This window comes from Quercus robur, chromosome 6 (genome assembly GCF_932294415.1).
Source record: "Quercus robur chromosome 6, dhQueRobu3.1, whole genome shotgun sequence".
In the NCBI taxonomy this organism is placed as follows: Eukaryota; Viridiplantae; Streptophyta; class Magnoliopsida; order Fagales; family Fagaceae; genus Quercus; species Quercus robur.
In genome coordinates this window covers 10,504,654-10,525,293 of record NC_065539.1, presented here as the reverse complement: position 1 = coordinate 10,525,293, position 20,640 = coordinate 10,504,654, and the positions used below count along the sequence as shown (strand labels likewise).

The window sequence follows — 20,640 nt, the reverse complement described above, 5'->3', positions numbered from 1 at the left end:
GTCTGTTTTGGGACGACCCTTAAGGTCATTAGCTTATGATTCTGCATTTAACTCAATGTTTGGTTGGAGGGGTAGAAAAGTGGGAGGATAGAAAAGATTTTAATTTCTCTCCTCTTTGTTTGGTTGTGAGTGAAAAAGTGGAAGGATGGAAAAAGTGAATTTGTATAAATTTACTCATATATCTTTGTTAAAAAATGATGCCCAATTAAAACAAAAATGTGATAAGCAAGCAAAAAAAGTCACCCAAAGTTATTTTTAAAAAATCATTTCTAGTTAAACAAAAAAAAAAAAAAAAAAAAAAAAAAAAAAAAAACACACACACACACACACACAAAGCGCCAAGCTTGGGAAATCAAAAAAAAAAAAAAAAAAAAAAAAAAAAAAAAAAAAAGAAGAAGAGGAGGCAGTGTTCACACCCAGGAAACCATAAGGAAAAAAAAATAGCCAACTGGACTTTGCCCATGTGCAATGTACATGGGCAATTTTGTCATTTCACTATCAAACTCTCCCCACTTGGTTTTCTCTCCATTTTGGAGAAACAAATTTTGTGTGGGCCCGGGTGAAAAATGCCTAGGCCCCATAAGAAAATTTTCTCTCCCTCCCCCTTTACCAAACAACACCATTCCCCATTTTCCCTCCTATTTTCTCTCCTTTTATTTTCCATCTCTCCTATTTCACCTTCTACCAAACACACCCTAGAGGTTTGACAAAACTTGAAGACAAGTAAGCGAAAAAATGTAGTGCAGATAGAAAATAAAGCAAAATATGAAAGGGAAAAGAAAAGATCAAGCATGCAAATGAAGGTTGGACACTACCAACGTTGTTAATTTCCTTCTCTCTTCTTAATTTCTTTTGGGTTGTGATTATTTTCTTTTGAATTTAAAGATTTAGATCTTGTCAAAATAGAAGCTTTACATGTGTGAATGGATCTATGAACATCTGATTTGAGATGTAAAACAACGTAGTTGCAGGATAGATTTTTTTTTTTTTTTTTTTTAAGGCAAAACTAGTACCAACCGAAATTCCCATTCCACACGAAATTTTCCAAAATTGACTGAAATGGCCAAAACATCTCGAAATAGACCAGAATTTTACTCGAGTTGGAATGGGTGGTAGTAACATTCTAGATTGCACACCGACACAAGAAATTCTAGCCGTTCCAGCCAAAATAGAAAGAAATTAATAACATTTGTTGAATCTTTCAAATACAACCATCGTTGGAATTTTATAGGGCAAACTATTGTTTTATAGGCATAGTTATTAAATATGGATGTTAACTCCATCAATGAGTTGGGTCATTGGTTCAACGGCCAATAATTATTGGTTAAATTGCGTGACCATATTAAATTTTTTTGAAATAAATATATATAGGGTAAATTTCACTAACTACCCCTGAGGTTTGAGCTAATGCCAACTAGGTCCAAAACAATTCAAAACTAACCATTTCAGTCCTTAAGTCCAAACATACTATTACACTATTTTTTTGTGTGTTTAAAAAGACCAAAATATTGTTAAGAAGATCATTTTTGAGCTTATTTCAATTGTACTAAAAAAAAAAAAATTTAGGTTCAGGGTATTCAAATTTTCATTTTAAGAGGGACAAATCAAAAATTAAAATTAAAAATATTATATATTATAAAAAAAAATGCCAGCTTAAGGGGTTCATTTGAACCCCCTAAACTCTACATAACGTCGCCCCTCCCCTTATAGATAACTTGCCTTATAATGTTCTTTAGCCAAATGACTCACCTTTCTAGTCTCGCCTTTCATTTCTTATATTCAATTAAAATATATAATTGTCCTATCTTAAACCCCGTTAGGTTGGGGTGATTTTAAGGGTATCAAAAAGGAGAATGGAAAATGAATTTGGTTAGGAGAAAAAAGAGAAGAGATTTTAGGAGCCCAAATGTTTTCTATCTGGATTCACCAAAACACGGTTTCTCCAAAATAAAGAGAAAACTAGAAAGAAAAAGAGGCGTCAAACTAAATTACCCAATTGTCCTTATTAAGGTTCACTGAGTTCACCAGTCATCATTAAGAAGTTCTTTAATTAAGGAAAAAAGTATATAACAAAATTAATAATGGAAAAAAGTGTAATTGTGACAAGGAGAATGCGTACCAGTGAACCTTTTTCCACTTACATACACACATAAAAATATACTCACGATTGTGTTCTTTTACAATAATTGGAAAAAAAAAAATTTATCACAACATTTTTTTAATTCAAATAAAGTTCATCTTTCTCACTACATTTCAACTTAGAGAACAGATTCCATATTTTTAATTTAAAACAATGATTAAAAAAAGCACAAAACATTAAATCCTTAATGTAGGGGCAAAGGTCCAAAGGCCCCAAAATCATACAATGGGCCTTGGGCCCCATACGGGATGGTCAACCATGTCCGAGGAGAGGACGTGAATGCCAAAAGGGGTCCCAGTCTAGTTCTCGTAGGCCTGAAGTCGCTTAAAGGGCAGTCCGAGGAGAAATGTCTCCTCGGATGTGACGAGTATGGCTCAAAATGCACTCTGCCTACTAAAAGGATCCATCCCAACGAACACTAGTAGCAAGGACAAGTCCTACAGACCTATGGCAAAGAAGGAAACGAAAGATGCCCAAGGAGAGGCTGCAGTTGCCACATTAAATGCGTTGCAGCTACTTTTCTGGCTGCATTAATGTGAAGAAGACCTGTGAACAGTGCTGTCTTGCCTACCACAACTCACATAAAGATGGAAGGGATGTCCGATAGGACAAGCACTCAAGTGGAAGTCCAAATAATTAACAAGTGTAAAGTCACGATGGCTTCAAGGAGGCTATATAAGAAAGGGAGTCCTCATGAGGAAGGACACAGGAAAAAAGGGAGAGGAATAGAAAAAGAACTGGAAAACTTAAAGTAAGAACTAGCAAATATCTATCCCATCTCCTTGGACTGAGAATATATGGACATTAACATGATCTTATTATGTCCAAGTGTTGTGTAGCCCAACCTTAGCCTCTATCTACTTCGCTAAGGCCCGGTTCTGTCACCCACTCTCTACAAAATTCATTATTTCAGGATCTCTTGGGCCAAGACCCCATACTTGTTGGGCTTAAACCCATACTTGTTGGGCTTGGGCCCCAAATTGAGACCTTACACTTAATAATACCATTCTTTTCCTAATATTTTTTTCCCTCAAGCTGTGGATCTTTCACAAATTCAAACTCTAGGTTTTGCTATAAACTCATCATTTTAAATAATTAGAATAATATTTTTTTGCTAAACAAATAATTAGAATAATATGTAAAGAAAGTTGAATTCTATGTAATTTTTTAAAAGTAATCAAGGCATGGAGAAAGTGCACAATTTTTCTGGTTCTAATATATTGCCATATTTCAAACAGTTATACATTAATTTATTTTCGGCAATCAATTTAAATTACAATTTCAAACCTGATGTACTTAGATTAATCTCTTGAATTGTTTGTAATCTTGTCTTTTAATTTTGTCTCCTGGACCTCCACCGCTGGTCGTAGTTATTAAAAAGATAGTTTCATGCAGCGGAACCAGAATGCTAAATGAGGCAAGCCCCATTGAAATGCTCAACTAAAAAGAAAGAAAAGGCCCAAGCCATGAGAATGATAAAGGGCAAGACGCCAATTCCATGGGTTTACTTTTGGAGTTCGATATCGGCATTTTCATTTAACCAAAAAAGTTAAAAGGTCTAGATTCTAGACCAAATTATTGAATTGAGAAAGCACAGTTGGACAAACTTTTACTGATCTTCTTATAGCCATAGGTACATAGACCTTTACTCATAAGTCATAATGCTTATACTAGGGCGGGCGTTAATGTTGTTTCATGACCCAGAATGCCGCACCTCCATTACCACTGGTATATACCTTCTGGGATCAGTGATCCCTGGCATCTTCATATAGCAAATAAGATGAAGGGCCAGACCAAATTATTGAGTCAGCAATGACAATTTTTACAAAGCCTCCAAGAAGCCATAAACAAACTTCCCATTTCGACATCGTAATTTTTCTGGACAACAAAAAGAAAATCATTTTTTTTAATTAAAAAAAATTACTTAAGTAACTTCTCTAATGAGCAAACAATGTCTTTTGGTCCAACAATTAATCCTACCATCCGATATCTTCATTTAAGAGAAGCTTTATACCCTCCATCGAAAGAAATGTATTTATTTATTTAGTGGAAAGCTGATAACTATCCTGGTGTTTCCATTTTTTGTTTTTAATATCAAATTCCAAGAGTAACTTAACTGCTATTTGTGTTTTTAACGTAGATATTTAAGATTTAAATACCCTCTTCCTGACTATTGAATTATTACAGAAATAATAATTAAGCCATCCATTCAACCAGTATAACTGCAGAAGTCCTTGGTCGGTATTGTTGCAAGAAAGTGTACATTTTAAATTTTCAAATTGCATGAAACTAAGATGAACCACTCCGACTTATTATAGAATATCGGCCACAATCCCAGAAATCAATATCAAAACTGAAGCTAATTTATGTAAAACAGTCGCATCAAATCCATAGTTAAAATGAGAGGACTAGATAAATCAATAATTTCAACATCTAATATCTACAGATTCATTTGTTCGACTCCAATTGTACATGGAGGTAAAAATATTACCATCAGAAGGTAATGGTTAAAGTAACTTCCGTGATATCTGAATCTCTAAATGAGTGGTATACAAAAACTGCTTCTAAAATTCCCATGCAGGGTAACCTTCCAGGAGGAAGAAGCTTTTATAAGTTCAAGAGCTGTCAAAGATAAAAACAAGGCAAAAAAACCTACTGTCACAACACCCTATGGTTGCAAGTCACCTACTATGCCATCTGTGAAGTCTATAAATACAAATTCTACAGCCGCATATCAGCAGAACTCATGAAAAAATGCCAGAAGCCTTCATCCCTTTCTGTACGTTATCTGAAATTACTACTCTTTTTGGCTCCATGTTTGACATTGCTAGGAATACTTGCAGAAGGGCTGGGGTAATGTCTGTTGCAACCCGTGTGTGGAGGAGATAAACTAGAATGGGCCTCAAGGGTAGAGCGAGGAGAATAACGGGAGGCCACTGTTAAGTCGGAAGTTTCATGATGAGATTGTTGGCCAGTGTCACTGGAGAAAAAGAATAATGCATGAAACTGGAGTGGTAGTCATGCAAGAGAATGCATTGAAATTCATGGTCCTTTTTTTGTTTTTTTTTTTCTTTCCATTGTCACAAATATTTGTGGTCTAAATATTCATGTTAATGCAGAAAGTAACTCTACCTCTCAGAGGCCAACTTTTCTTTTGCAATAGGTGTGCTTGGGAACCTTGGCAGCTGATCACATTTATTTTCAGAACGCTCTCTTGGACTATGTGGTTTTTCCTGTCAATGTAAGACAAATTATAATATAAACAACAACAATTTAGCAACAACAAACGGCATGTCATTTATAGTTACCGTTAAGTTCTTCCCGTTAAATGCTGGGTTGCAAGATGGAACATCCAGCTGCTGGGAGTTCTTCAGGAAGCGATGTTCTAGTAACATTGCAGCAGATGACCTCTCTGCAGGATTTCGCTGAAAGCAGCACCGCAAAAAATCCTTGCCCTCAGAAGACAATGTTTCAGGTATGGGAGGGGTATCCCTCATTACCTTGAACATGGCTGCAGCCTGCATCAAATATGATAAATGCAACTTAAACAAGAGTGGGAATATCTAAATGGAAATAAAATGATTAATGCAACTCCAACTACAATATACCATCCAGTATGCTACATCTAGAGACAGCAGACAAAAGCTACAGCTGAGTGTAGAAAGCAAAAGTTGCCAATACTACCAAACTCTACAGAACTAGGTAATAAAATGCAATATTATATGTTATCCGATTGCCACACTTCAGCATCTCCTACAAGCAGACAACTACATTGCTACACCACAAGATACAACATAACATATGCCACACATGCTTCTCCCTCCTCCATCATGGAAACCACATGAGAAAGGTGTGAAAGTAAATTCTGAAATTGATTGATATTCTGAGAAAAGCAGGCGAAATTAATCAAGTCTTTTATTTATAATTATTAACTATTTCTAAGATCTCCTAATTCAGTGGACATACCAGCCGTGATCATCTCATAATTTGCAAAACATATAAATAAGCACACTCACTGGCTTCATCCACATCTGATACTATGGACATGTTGTGTATGAATTATAAGTTATTGATTTACTTGAATTACAATGTCCCTTAAATTAATTTATATAGAAAAGACACAAAACTAAATATTGATAAAAGATCAAATATGAATCTAAATAGGATTGCAATTGAATATATAATTTCCCAAGTCACTGATTGTAACAGAAAGATTGTAATAAGATCCACGCATATAAATTCAGAGCACCTCACTTAAATTGTACTTAATAACAAAGTGGACTTCCTAAGTCACCGATTGTGGCAGAAAGATTGTGGTATAAGATCTACACACATAAATTCAGAACACCTCACCTAAACTAATTAACACTTAAATTGTACTTAACAACAAATTGGACAACAAGTTTCATTACGTACATGCTGCTATTATCTTACTTTACCGCAACAAAACTAGCCACAAGTTAGCAAACAACAAGCACACTGCCAATACAACAAGGTAATTTTGCAGGGGGCAGTGCCAAAGTGGGAACCACTTCAAGAGGAGCCGAAGAAGAAAGGAATTGATTATAAACATCAGGGAAAGGAGAAGGAAGAATTTGCACATCATATATTTTTATTATAAAAACTGCATTTTTATTTTTTGTGGGAACAAACTACAATTCTAGAAAAAACATTTAAGAGGGAAAATAAAATCCACCAACACCCCCTTAATCTTTTAAGCACACCTCTTCCATCACCTCATTTTGATTACCTCTTTTCACTAAGTAGCAATTGCAGAAGAGATAATCAATACAAAATAAAGGTCATACCCAATGCATAAAACTCCCACTTTTGCAGGATTTGGGAGAGGTCATAGTAGGCAACCTTACCCCCAATTTATTGGAGCTGCTGATTCCCAAACTTGAACCCGCAACCTATTGCTTTTGGTGGTAGGCACTTGCCATTGCACCAAGACTTGACCTCTAAACAATACAAAACATATTTCTCATAAATTAGAAGTTTGTGAGGCAGTTGCCTAGAAAAACAGAGGAAATGGATGGCGTAATTTATTGATTTCTAAGCGCATCAAACAACAATCCAAAAAGGGATCTAGGGCAAAAAATGATTTTAACACTCTCCTTCAGTTAGTGGGAAAGAACATCCATTCATCATAAATGACTTGCTTTAACAATGTAGCTTGATCTTAGCCTTATTCGTTAGTTTGTAACTTAGATGGGATAGACATAAACCACAAAAGCTAATGCAAAGCAACAATCCAACCATATAAACCTTCAAGAACTGAATATGATGAGATCTTATTGCACAATCTCTCCCCTTTATTTTTTTTTTTAAAATCAAAATGTAATGAGATAAATGCAAAGCAACATAAACTTCTATTGTAATACTGTAGGTTTAAAGTTTGATGATCAATAAAGCATATAAGGGAACATTAGGTGCCTACCCCTTCAAAGTCGCTCCATGGAGGTTTTCCAGTGAGCATTTCAATAATAGTACAGCCCAAACTCCAAATATCTACAGCAAGAGCCAGATCAGAGTTGGAATCTCTCTGCATCACAGCTTGCATGAGCTGCAGAAAGACAATGATCTCAGCAGGGGAAGATACAGGCCTATGAAATATTGATTTAGCAGCAAGAAAATACCTCTGGAGCCATCCAGTATGGACTTCCCTTTAAAGAAAGATCAGCTGCTTGTCCAGTAAGCTGTGCAACAATAAGTCCCAAATTACTTAAGCCCAATATTAGAAACATCAACTAGAATATCCCAGAAAGCAAATTATAATGGCAAGTTGGCAACAACAATTTATTTTATTGGTAAGTTTTCAAAAACAATAAAAGAGGTCAAGAATGGTTATAATGATGAAAATGATGATACACCAATTTATAAAATTAGGTATCACCACTAACCAGAGGTAATCACCCATATTTCTCTGAATGATCCTCAGTTCATTACTGTGGCTGGGAGGTAATTAGCTACTGGCAATAACAACAATATCCTACCAGAGGATTCACAAGTCTAAAAGTAGGTACTTCAGCATCCACCTAAATGCTTGAATTAGGGAATTGAATAAAACATAGAGAGAAAAGCAATAATAGTAATTGTAATATTTTACAAGAGCATTATTCATACTAAGGATTATGCTACACTGATTCTGTTTTCTTGTAACAGGGGCCATGCTGTTATCACAACCATAGACTCAATCACAATTGAACATTTGAGCATACAAATGTCAATTTATCTTCTTCTTTTTTTTCAAAAGAAAATTATCCACAAGTATTGATAATCTTCGTTAATGTAAAATAAGGAACAAGTAGGCAAAGTCAAAATATATTTTCTCACCAAAAGTTCAAGAAGATGAGGGACTTTTAAGGTGACTCTATATACAGGAAGAAGAAGAAGACGAAGAAATACCATCTACTAAATGTAAACGGAAGAATGACTACATTAAAAGAGAGCCACTATGAAAGATAAGAAAACAAAACACAAGATGATACAGTAATAAAGAAGAAGAAAATGAACTCACATGTTTAGCCATCCCAAAATCAGCAAGCTTGACGACTCCAGATGAATCAACAAGCAAATTCGCTCCTTTGATGTCCCTAGTGAAAGAAAAGAAAAAAATTCCAAATGTCACATTAAGCAAATTAGCCCCAAGACTACTACATTCATGCTAATGAGATGCATAGACAATTTCACATACTTAAGTGTTTAAATTCTAATTGGCAACACTAAGTAGATTGTTTCAACAAATCAATCAAACGTGAATTGTACCTGTGAATTGTCTTTGTGCTATGCAAGTAAGCCAACCCAAAGAGAATATGGCGAGTAAAATTGCGAACAACGGACTCTGTTATGGCTCCACAATGTTCACGAACATATTTATTGATGGAACCAGGATGAACATACTCCAGATATATAAAAAAACGGTCATCAACCTGCATATGCACAACATTAATTTCATGCATTGCTTCAAGGATACTATTGTAAACAACAATGAGAATGCCTAAACATGCAACTGGGAGAATACTCACTATTTCGCTACCATAATACTGCACAATATTTGGATGCTTCAGCTGGCTAAGAACTTTGATTTCCTGAAACAAATAATTGGAATAATAGAGGCATGAGGCAAGAAAACCAAATAAATAATTATGAAGATGATTTGCCAAATACTAATACTACTACTAATAATAATAATAATAATAATATATTTATTTAGGAAAGTTTTAAAGTTGAACATTTAAAAACATATGTCATAAATACTCCCAACACAGAGAAACAAGACAGCAGGATATGGATAGCCTTCATCAAACCAAACTACATAAAAAACTTCATTGACCAAATATCAACCAAGATACTTTTAGCCTCTAATGAATCGCATAAGTTAGGATCATTCTGGATAATTACAGAATCCAAGATCTAAAAGGTGCCTGTACCATATACAGCTACTCAAGAGGTTTAACCACTACCTATTCATAAGAAACGTTTTGATAGACAAATCAACAATGCCAAAATTAGTATACTCATCTGTTACAAATGATCCAAATTACAATCTCAATCACACTTATTTCCCCCCACCCCCATGAGGGAGGGAGGGAGAGAGAGAATGTGCGCTCCTTAGTGCAAGGATTGCAAGACTAAATACATCATTGTATGCAAAACACTGGCATAGGACAATCCTTAATTCATAGAAATCCTCAGCTGAACAAGGGGAAAGAAAGCTCAAGTATACTCATCTATCATAGAGAACTCATGCAGAATCTTCAAAGCAAAAATACTAATCCAAGAAAACTTCTTAAAGAAAAAAAAAATTTAATATGAGAGCCTTGGGATTTGATGGCAGAATTAAAAAGCCACAAGAGAAAGAACACTAGTAGGGTGTCTACTTCAAAAGCAGAGTGGTTTTGGCCAAAAACATGAAAACCATTCATTTCAATAAAAGGGGAAGTTCCCAAGGCCTAGAAGTACCAAAATTCACCAAACACACACAACTAAAAGAAGGTATTATCCTAATATGATTTAGAAATAAAAAAGAAAATAAAAAGAAAAGTAGATGATGATCAGGATTAAGGTATCCACAACATATACTGCAAAACCTTCCTAGTGAAAATTGAAAAGATAAATAAATAGATAAAAGAGGACAAAATTTAAACTGTTAGAAATTGTCTCAAACAATAAAATAAAAAAACCACACAAGACAAAAACAGCCATCACCCATGTTCACATGTGCAAGTTCCAACTATTCATTGCATGCATGTCTGCCATAGTTTACCTACTGACAGCTTTGTACCATTGAAGAAATGGATGAGCCAATGGTATGAGAGAAAAGATATGGGATGCAAGCTAAACCTTTTTTTTTTCGTACATGTATAATGAGAAAAAAATATATATATCTCGCCAAAATATGGTAGCAAAGAGTTCCCTATGATATGAAAAAAGAGTAAACACTTTGCAGTAGTGATTAACCCACGTCGGTAGCATAAAATTAACCATTATTAGAAATCAAGACAATTTAGACCATGATATTTAATCCTTACTATAATATTCCCTTCAATAAATTAGGGCAAAAGCTTGATATAGTTTATTACAATACATATAATTATAGAGGGAACTAGTAGTGCAATAGATTCTGGAGAATTACCTGCTGTAACTGCTTTATACTCTCTGCAGATTTTGGGTCATCAGGAAATATTTCAACTTCCTTCATTGCACACAAAGCTCCAGTTTCCCTGTAAGAAAAGAGTAACTATACTAAAGACTTTGCTGCAGGTAAAGAAGCTAGCTTAAGAAGTACATCAAACATATATACCTGTTAGTAGCAACATAAACACTTCCAAATGTACCACGCCCAATAAGCTTTCCTTTTTTCCATTGACTATTCATCGGCACTGACTCCAATTTAACTATAGGTTGGGGAGGGGGAGTGGGAGGAGGGGAAATGGGATTGGGAGTTGTAGTACTTGGTGAAGGCGTGGCTGCTCCTGGAGGAAGAGGTAATGGGTGGACATTTACAGGACAACTACTTTGGCTTTTGGGGAATTGTTGGGGACATTTTGCCCGAGGACTGTGAAGAGGAGAAGTATCAGAACTTAAAGTATGGTAATCAAAGAACGCAGGGGGAGGGAATCCCGGAATCATTGCTGTTGTTGGTATCTCTGGAGCAGACCAGACTTGATTTCCCTTTGGAATCATGTAATAATAATATGGAAATGAGTCACCGGTACTTGCCCTATGTGGGCTGAGTGCAGGACTTGAAAAAGGACTATTTGGAGCACTCCTCATAGGAACATGGACCCTGAAGTCATCTCTTGAGCTTTCTGAGCAATTTTGCTCTGGAAGCTCCCTTCTATATGACCTCTTTTCACCATAATCCATACCACCTTTTGTGTCTCGGCTAGCAAACACACTGAAATTAAACATAGTAATAGATGCAAAATGTCTCAGCCAATGCACAAAGAATCAACCAAAATACAGAATATTAAACCGGGAGGAAAAAATTAGCATTTATTTCCCAACAAGGCAACTACTACAATCACGCAAAATGACATACATTCAACACAAACTAATCTCATCAACGAGCACTCTATGCACGTAAATTTAGCATTTCACCAATCAAAATCCACTCTTTTCATCATTAAACACAAACATACACAATTTGCACACAACCAAAACGCTCTTGATTGAAATATAATAACAGAAATACCGGTGAATCACCAATCTGCCTATGCAAAATCAGACAAAAACAGGAACACAGAAATTCACCAAAAAAAAAAGAAAAACCACAGCTGATTATTCTACCAGAAAAAGAAAATTCCTGCCTCAAATTGTAAATTAAACCAAAAAAAAAAAAAGTAAATATGAATATGAAACTGTGAATTTGACAGCGAAGACGAAAGGTTTTTTCACCTTTTAATGGGAGAAACAGAGGAAGAGGCTCTGTCTCTGTCTCTATCTCGGTCCTCAACGACTCTGCTCTGAGCGGTCTTCGGCGAAGGGAGAGGTACGTTGACGAAATCAGGAACAGGCCTTTCCTTGGCGCGAAAAATCCCTAACTCCGGCAGAGGCAAAGGCTGAGGCTGAGGCTTAGCCTCCGACATGGTGGTGGACCGCGAAGCCATGCTGGGCGATCTCGTCAGCGAAAGCGGCTCCAGCGTGATGGAGCCGGCGGAGACTCCGACGACGTCGTTGTCGCTCAAATGCCTGAGCTTCCTCTGCCGCGTCAGCCTCTTTATCGGCCCGAAACGCCACGTACCGGAACCTACCTCTTCGCTCCTTTTGCTGCTGCTAACGCTACTACTACTACTATTATTATTATTATTAATATTACTATCATTTGGAGATTCACCATCGCTCGGAGATTTGAGCGGAGACGTCGAGATCGAGGATGATGAAGCCGGTGAGAATGAAATGCTTGGCAACCAACGCATTGTAGCTCGCAATCATACCTGATACCAACACACCTACATAATATATGAATATGAATTTTTCTTTGAAAGAAAAAAAATTTAACGGTGTTGATGGAGAGGAGGGACAAATAGGTCGTCAGGCAAGAGAGAATCAAACCCTAAGAGGAGAAGGAGATCCATGGAAACTGTGGATCTTCTTCAACAGAAAATTTGGACGGTGCACGAGTCCTTGTTTCTTTGGGCTTTTGGTTTTGGTTTTGATTTTTTCTCTCTCTTTCTTTTTTCTTTTCTTTTTTTCTACGCGGTTTTTTTACAACGTACTTCCACGCCAAACGGGAAGGGTGCGTCGATTTTGAGAGGTCAATAATTAATAGGTTCTCCTTCTTTTAACAAAGTCAAGCTCTAGAGAGAGAGAGAGTGTTTGCGTTTGGTGTTGCTTCTTTCGTCTTTTTTAAATTCCGTTATTTCTGCTATTTTGGATTTTGGTAGTTGTTCTGTTTGCTATGCCAGATGTACGCCTAGGTGGTAAGGTTCGTTAAGCTAATTTTGCCAATGTATTAGTTATGTAATTAAGATTTGAAACATATTGGTTATCATAACTAATATATTTGCAAAATTATTACTGACTAATATGCTTCACTTCCGGTGACATAACTAATATGTTTGTAATTTATCTTAATTAGTGTATAATTTATGCATATGTACGGTACAATTAAAAAAAATTACAATTACATACATATGGATTCAAATTATTCTCTTTCTCTTTTTATTTTTTATTTTAATTTCTTTTAGATATATACATGAATTTATTCTTTCTTTCTTTCTTTTTTTCTTTTTTTGTTTATTGAGTTTTTGATGATTTATTTATATTAGACCCTTTGTCTTTTACACCTTATTAGCTCACCTAGAACAAAAAAAAATTAAAAATTAAATAGGACACGTGGCGCAAAATTAGACAAGAATTAGAATCAAATTTAAAACCTAATTAAATTTTCTCTCAACTTTACCTATTAATATATATATATATATATATATATATATTGGCAAAAAAAAAACTTTGGTGATAGGCCTCTTTATCATTTTCCATTTTTTAAAAAAATTAGATATGTTTTTTCTAATTTTTCAATTCAAAAAATTCTTTTATTAACAAAATAAGCACTTGCACACTTTTATAATAGAAAACTAACTATATTTTAGCAAACTAAATTCAAAATTCACTCATATTTGACCATGCAAAATTATGTAAAAATACAGGATTGCTATAATAATCGTGTAAATTTATACTAACACTATTCATTTTGCATTTAGTGCTAATTTACATTGACATTATTCATTTTGCATTTAGTGTTTTTTAATTCTTTCTTTATGTACCTAAGGATAAATGAAGAGAGTAAATGGTAGTTGTGTGTAAAGAAAAAAAAATTAAAAAAAAATAAAAATTGATATTTTAATAAAATGTAATATAAAATAGATAATCTAATATAAGGAGCATTCACATCAGTTTATATAAAAATTCATATCTATTTTAACATAAAAACCTATTTTTTTCTATTTTACATACTCACTTTTCAAAACACTCTGCACCTTAAACCAATTTTAAAACACACACATAACATTTGAACATTTGTGCAGTTGATATAATTCAATATTCATTGACTTGTGTTATTAATTAGTAATAACAAGAGATAGGAATATAATTTACTGAAATTGTATTTAGTGTATAAAGAAGTCTAGCTAACTCCATGTAAAGAACAAGTCAAATTACGTGTTTTCTTACCACGTAACATAGCCTTATAACGATTCAACATGCACAACAAAGGTCAAATTGTTAATTAAGAAAATTACCAGCATCTAACTGAAGAATAAGTAGGCGGTTTGAGAGGTAATGACCAAAACCAAGTCATTTGGACTAGACCCAACATCGCTCTCTTTTTCTTTCTTTTTATTGTACTGTTATTGCTAAAGTGAAAGTCTATACATCCAAATTGTTGACCCTTCCAAAAGGTTACCTTCTTTACCAAAATTGGTCAACATTATGATTGAAATTGTAACAAGTGGATGCAGTTAACATCAAATAGCTTAGCATAGATTTTATTAAAATATTTGACAGTGACAGGGTATACTGCATCCATTATAAATGGAAAAAAAGAAAAATAAGGGTTAAAAGGAAAAGATTTAGAGTTGACTTTAGGTCTAGAATGGACCAGGGACTCATTTTCCTTTATCTTTTATCTTTTTTTCTTTTTTTTTATTGATAATATTTACCTACAAATATAATTGTTCAATTGATATATATATATATATATATTTATTTAATTTCAGTTTGTTTGAGATCATCTACTGCGATGAATATATGTTGTGAACCAAGAATAATGTGTTCTTGATGTTTTGGAAGTCTCTAGCATTTGTTCTAGAGAAGATTTTATTCTATTGTGGATGTTTTAACCAGATTAGGACTCATGGTTTTTCCCTCATTGGTTTTCCATGTAAAGATTCAGTGTTCTTGATTATGGGCTGTTGTTGAATTTTCTATTTATATTTAGTATTGGAATATATATTGACTAATTTATCTGGAATATCCATTTAATTTGCACAAATAGAGAAAAGAAGATTGTAAGGACCAAATTTGAGTCCCTAGCCTAGACGATGGATGGACCTAGGCCCAAAAAGTCCAAAACAATGAATTTATAAAGAATGGGTTGGAAAACTGGGTTAAAATGAGTTGGACAACAAATAAAGTGAACTCAATTGACAAGAACAGGAAAGTAGATTGAATTAATCCAAAGAAAATCGTCCTCGACACGATCCGAGGAAGTCAGTTCTTATGTATTTTTTATAAGTTTGATTACAAAGTTGGTTCTTGATTGCTACAGTGTTTCTCTCTTGATTTCTCAATCTTTTCTCCATGGAAGGTCTCTTCTATTATATAATTCTCCTTAGACAATCTTAACCTTTCATTTGTTGATTATCCAAGACCACTTGAGTGCTTGTCCCATCGGACACCCTCTCAGTCCCTTTGTGTATTAGGGTAGTCAATACAACACTGTTCAGGGGTCTTTTCCACATTAATGCAGCCAGAAAGTTAGCTACAGAGCATTCAATGCGGTGATAGCAGCTTTCTCCTTAGATATTTTAGGACTCCTCCCTGTCTTGTGTTCCCATAGTGTTTATCTGTATCAATAGAATGTTCTTAGGACGTTTCTCCAGACGGCAAACCGTCTCTATGGACCTCGGCCTTGGTTAGCCAAGGAGGCATAGTCCTCGGCCCAATCTCCTAGGCAGTTATGATCAAAACTGACTTCTTCATTTATTAACATAGGCTCTGTTGACAATGTCTTCCCTCATCGGACGACCTCTAGTCCTTGGCTTGGGCCCTAGACCCATTATATACATAGATAATGAGTTCCTGGGCCCAATACCCCTACAAAAATAATTATGTTGTGTGTTGTATTAATTGGTTATTTTGCCTAACAAGCACAACATCAACCTAACTTCATTGGGTCTCTGGCAACCATAGCTCGACCAATTTCCCTACAGAGACCTACAACCAATTTTACACCCATCATAGATATCAACCAAGAACTACACACAGCCATCACTAAAGCCAAACCCGATTTTCTTTCACATGAGAGAGAGAGAGCTACAGACCAAAAAAAAAAAAAAAAAAACCCTGTAAGGACTGAATTTGAATTGGACCCAGTATAGGATTGAGTTTTAGCCCAATAAGCCCAAACAATGAATTTGTAGAGCATGGGTGAAAGAACTAGTTCTATTCCAGAAGAAAGAGTTGCTGATTTAAAAGTATTAAACACAAATAAGATAAGAAAATCTGTCCTCAACACAGTCTGAGGAGCTCTGTTATAATGTCTTATTGATGAACAAAATTACAAGAGTTCAAAATATTATTCCAAAAATTTCTTGGTTTTTTCGATCCCTTTTCTTTAGGCCACCTCCCCATACTATATACTACAATCTTGGTATCATCTCTACCATACACGTGTATGTTAGATTCTAGGAACTCTTTCTTGTCCCATCCAACACTTCCCAGAACTATTAACTAGTAGCTATAAGGCTGCTTGACTACTGTTCAGGTATTATCTCCACATTAATGCGGCCAAAGAGTTAGTTGTGAGGCATTTAATGTGGAGGTAGCAGTTTTTGAAAATATTTATTGCCTCCCTTTACTCATCCCTTATCTAATGTCCGACTGCTAGTTGTGATGCAACCTTGAAGAATGTCCAGGATGATAAGACATTCTTATTGACCTCGGATCTCCGTTTCCGAGATGACTTTTCTCCTCGAACGTATTTTAGACTATCACATACAATCTTTATTTCTTCTTCTTATACCATTCCCATTATAACTTTACTTGACCATCCTCGGATTGGGCCATAGGCCCAATTCATATAGTTTTAATTGTACCTTCTAGATAATTGGCCCCCACAAAACCCAACTAGAAAAAATATTGAAAGCGTGCTAATGGGCAAGTGGGTTTTGAAGCAAGAAAAGATCTCTTTGTTTACAAAATGTTATGACCTCTTGTAAATAATATAAAATTCACTAACTTTTTTAATAGACACTCTCATAGCATATTTTACAATTTGTTGAGATAATGAGTTGTGAGAGGTGGATAATTAATTTTCACGTGGACCCAACATAATGTCACTTTGCAAAATAAGTAATATCTCTACACTTATTCAAAACTCAAAACCCAAAATATTTTTATGATTTTTTTTTTCTTTAAATGGCCTCAAGGCTCAACAATGTATTTTGAGAATTTTTTTAAGAAAATAAAAATCAAATTCTATATATATATATATATATATATATAATTTGGGATCAAGTTACACTTGATATAATTTTAAGTAATATTACACCACTTAATAAATTTTTACTAAATTAATATTTTTAAAATGACATTGGGGGTTTAAATGTTCTATATGTTTTTAATATATATGTCAAATTTTGTGTCAATTAAATGTTATTTACAACTTGATCGTAAACTCATATCTTACGCATAATTTTTAACTATAAAATTTTGAAATTTAACATTTGATTAATGATATAGCTATTAATTTTTAATTATTTTGAAAATTTATAAATATAAGAGATATTAAATAAAAATGTAATCTAGCGGTGAATTTATCAAAATTCATAAGAAAAAAAAAAAAAAAAATGATGTAACATCATTTAAAGTTACATCATTCATTATTATTATTTTAATAGCTGAAAACATTTTTTTTTTTTTAATTTATAAATATGTTACTCAAGTACCCAACAACCCGCCGAGTCTCATATTGCTTCAAGACACGGTCCACAAGAACTTGCTCCAAGGCAGGGTCAGAAGTCAACTATAAAGGAATTAAGGAAGGCCACATGGGCTTTAATACGATACCCTTCTACAAGACAAGTGACGTTTGCCATAGAAGTGGTCTACTAAACTACTGTTGAGTCTCAATAATGCACAAGAGATTAATCCCAAATTAGATATGTTTACTAATTAAAATTTTCAGTTCATAAAAAAAGAATGTCCAAATTAAGACATGGCAAGTATATAAGTTGTATCTTTTACATACCAAATAAAGAATTGGGAAGAAAAAACACTTTCTCCTTTTTACGTATGGGGTAATTCACAATTTACTCGTTATCTTTGTAACTAACTAATTTCTTCTTTATATTTGAGAAATAAGTAAATAACTCCAATTTACTATCTCAGTTAAATCCAATGTGTCTTTTGAAGAAATTATTAATTATACACCACAAGGAAGAGAAAAAGTTGAAAATTGTATTGTTGTTTTCTTTGATTACATTTGTAATCATTGTGATTTCATTGGATTTAACTGAAAAAGTAACAGATTTGGGATATTTGCTTATTTTCCAAATATAGAGGGGGAAATTGATTGGTTTCAAAGATAAAAGAGGAAATTGTGAACTATCCTAAACATAGAGGGGAAAAGTACTGTTTCCCCTAGAAAATTTTACGCGAGTTATTACAATTGAACTAGTTACACACTTGAAATCATGTCTTCAATTTACTATTTTAGTTCAAAATTCCATTTATGGACGTGTGTGCAAAATGGTGTGTAATTAACATTGCTCTATGACAGTATACATCGGAAAGAGTTGTCTCACCAGTATAAAAACCTGTGCAAGTAGCTTACAGCTACAGAAATGAGGAATCGCAATTATCAAACAGAGGTGTACCTTATGCCTACAGTCATACCAGGTCTGGGTTTTCATGAGAAGTTTATTTGGCCCAAGTCCAAACTCCTGATTCAAGACTTTCTTTTATTTGTTTAGCTAGAAGTTTGACTTGCTAGATCATGGGATTAAATGGTTATTTCCACATTCAATTAGATTTATAGAGCTCATTACATTTTCACAGAAATTATTACTTTAACATGTGCATAAAAAAAAGATAAGGAAGATTCATTCTTGCCTTACAATATGGAAACAAAAAACTGGGATAAATTGTGAAGTGTTCACAAAGCTAAACAATATGTCATGGGACCAGAATACAGCTGTTTATGTCACTCTCTGGTTATGCTTGAAAAGAAAAACATCTCAATTGACCATGCTCTGGAACTAGAATTGAAGTCACAGGCCAAAAATAAAAGGAACTGCCATTTATGAATAATTTGACATCCACTAACAGCCTTGACCATTACTGCCCATACAATTAAACAAGTGATTCAACAAAGAAATATTGTGTAAGATCTTCTTGTCTGATTAAACTCTATTTCTAAACAACAATGTCAAGTTTCTTGTCTACCTGAGATTTCCAAAGCACCTCTCAAGTACTAACCTAGCCAAAGCAGCAGACTTATTCTTAAAGTGCTTCTTGCTGTAAGTCATGACAAGCAAATCAGAAATGGCCATTCAAGTTGTGCTTCATTGCCTATAAACTGGCAGGTTCTGGATTTTCCCACTTCGTGGCTACTATCTTACATATTGGCATGTTTTCATTCTTACTCAGAAGCTTCAAGGATGGATGAACCTCAACATCATGCATGAAAATTCTATCTCCGATATCTAGATTGCTCACGTCCACCTCAATTTTGGGAGGAATGAGTTCAGCCGGACAAAGATATTTTAGACGAGTTCTTACCCTATTCAAATGGCCACCTGTTTTGGCATAAAAGATTTATAATCAGCGTAAAAGTAGCATTAAAACAATATTTGACCAGAGATAATTCACTGAGCTTGTCAAGTGCTTACAAGTAAATAGGAACACCAATACCCTAATCAAATTCAAAATCGACCTGAATAAGATACATATCCCCATGGCTAATTCACAAAAATAATAGCAACAAAAGTGATTCCAGTTCAACAATTAATGACACATATAAGAGTGATTAAGATCTAAATCAACATCTAATCGAGTAAATAGAGTTCGCTGGTTACGCTTAAGAAATCTGAAGTTTGCTAAAATTTCCAAACATGCTGAAATGGAATAAGAATAATGTGAAATTCTCCTTTCTGGCTCAATTACAGGAAGTATCTGGTCTGGAAACAATACATATATTTATCTAGCAAAAAATATTTTAAATTATGGCAAAACACGTTCAAGATACAAAAATTATATTTTTTGTTGCATCACAAAAGTAGATTTACTTTATTTGCTCTCGAGGAAACAAAAAGAGATCATCTCTATATAGCATCTAAAAGCTGCCACATAAATTGCATTTTTTCTAAAGACTTATTATAGCAAAATTTTGTACACAATAGGATTATAGAATGCAAACTAGCCAATTCCTCCATTGCCAAGTGATTGTACATTGTTTTAGAAGGATGTTTGTAGGTCTATAATTATCACTCACCATCAATGTGAAATAATGTCAAGAAACAAGTGACATTTCGCAGCAGACTTCAAACTACAAAATAACATAAAAACCCCATCTCCAAACAACAAAAAACAAAGAACGTGACACAGTATTAAGGAAAAAAAAAAATCTTTGATCTAAAGACCTATCATATAGAACACACATACTTTAACATCAAAGATTAGGGAAAATCTTGGTAAAATTGTAGCACATCTTTCATTTTACGGATGATTGAATATGGTCTCCTGAATACTATACAAGGACAAGTCTCCTC

At 34.3% G+C, this 20,640-nt stretch overlaps 2 protein-coding genes across 7 annotated transcripts in view; both read right to left on the bottom strand.

The window, feature by feature from the left end:
- Positions 1-4,531: 4,531 nt before the first annotated feature.
- LOC126732705 (mitogen-activated protein kinase kinase kinase 5) lies at positions 4,532-12,908 on the bottom strand. Of its 4 annotated transcripts, none has more exons than XM_050435695.1 (11): positions 12,044-12,908; positions 10,947-11,543; positions 10,779-10,866; positions 9,169-9,231; positions 8,909-9,072; positions 8,661-8,736; positions 7,780-7,839; positions 7,581-7,706; positions 5,449-5,658; positions 5,273-5,373; positions 4,532-5,076 (listed from the first exon to the last, which is right to left on the bottom strand). In XM_050435695.1, exons 1-11 carry the CDS (start codon positions 12,562-12,564, stop codon positions 5,043-5,045), a joined length of 2,040 nt encoding a protein of 679 aa, XP_050291652.1. In that variant the 5' UTR covers positions 12,565-12,908; the 3' UTR covers positions 4,532-5,042. The 4 variants fall into 4 exon arrangements, 2 of the variants coding, with proteins under 2 accessions (XP_050291652.1, XP_050291651.1); XM_050435694.1 differs by having other exon boundaries at positions 4,532-5,120; positions 12,044-12,907; XR_007659525.1 differs by having other exon boundaries at positions 4,912-5,076; positions 5,273-5,359.
- Positions 12,909-19,134: 6,226 nt separating this feature from the next.
- The window catches only part of LOC126732702 (uncharacterized), a 91,405-nt gene continuing 89,899 nt past the window's right edge, over positions 19,135-20,640 (bottom strand). For all 3 annotated transcript variants that reach the window (XM_050435691.1, XM_050435690.1, XM_050435689.1), the window contains one exon: positions 19,135-19,668. In XM_050435691.1, coding sequence (XP_050291648.1) covers positions 19,442-19,668 — 227 coding nt within the window. In that variant the 3' untranslated portion in view covers positions 19,135-19,441. The remainder of the gene's footprint in view (positions 19,669-20,640) is intronic.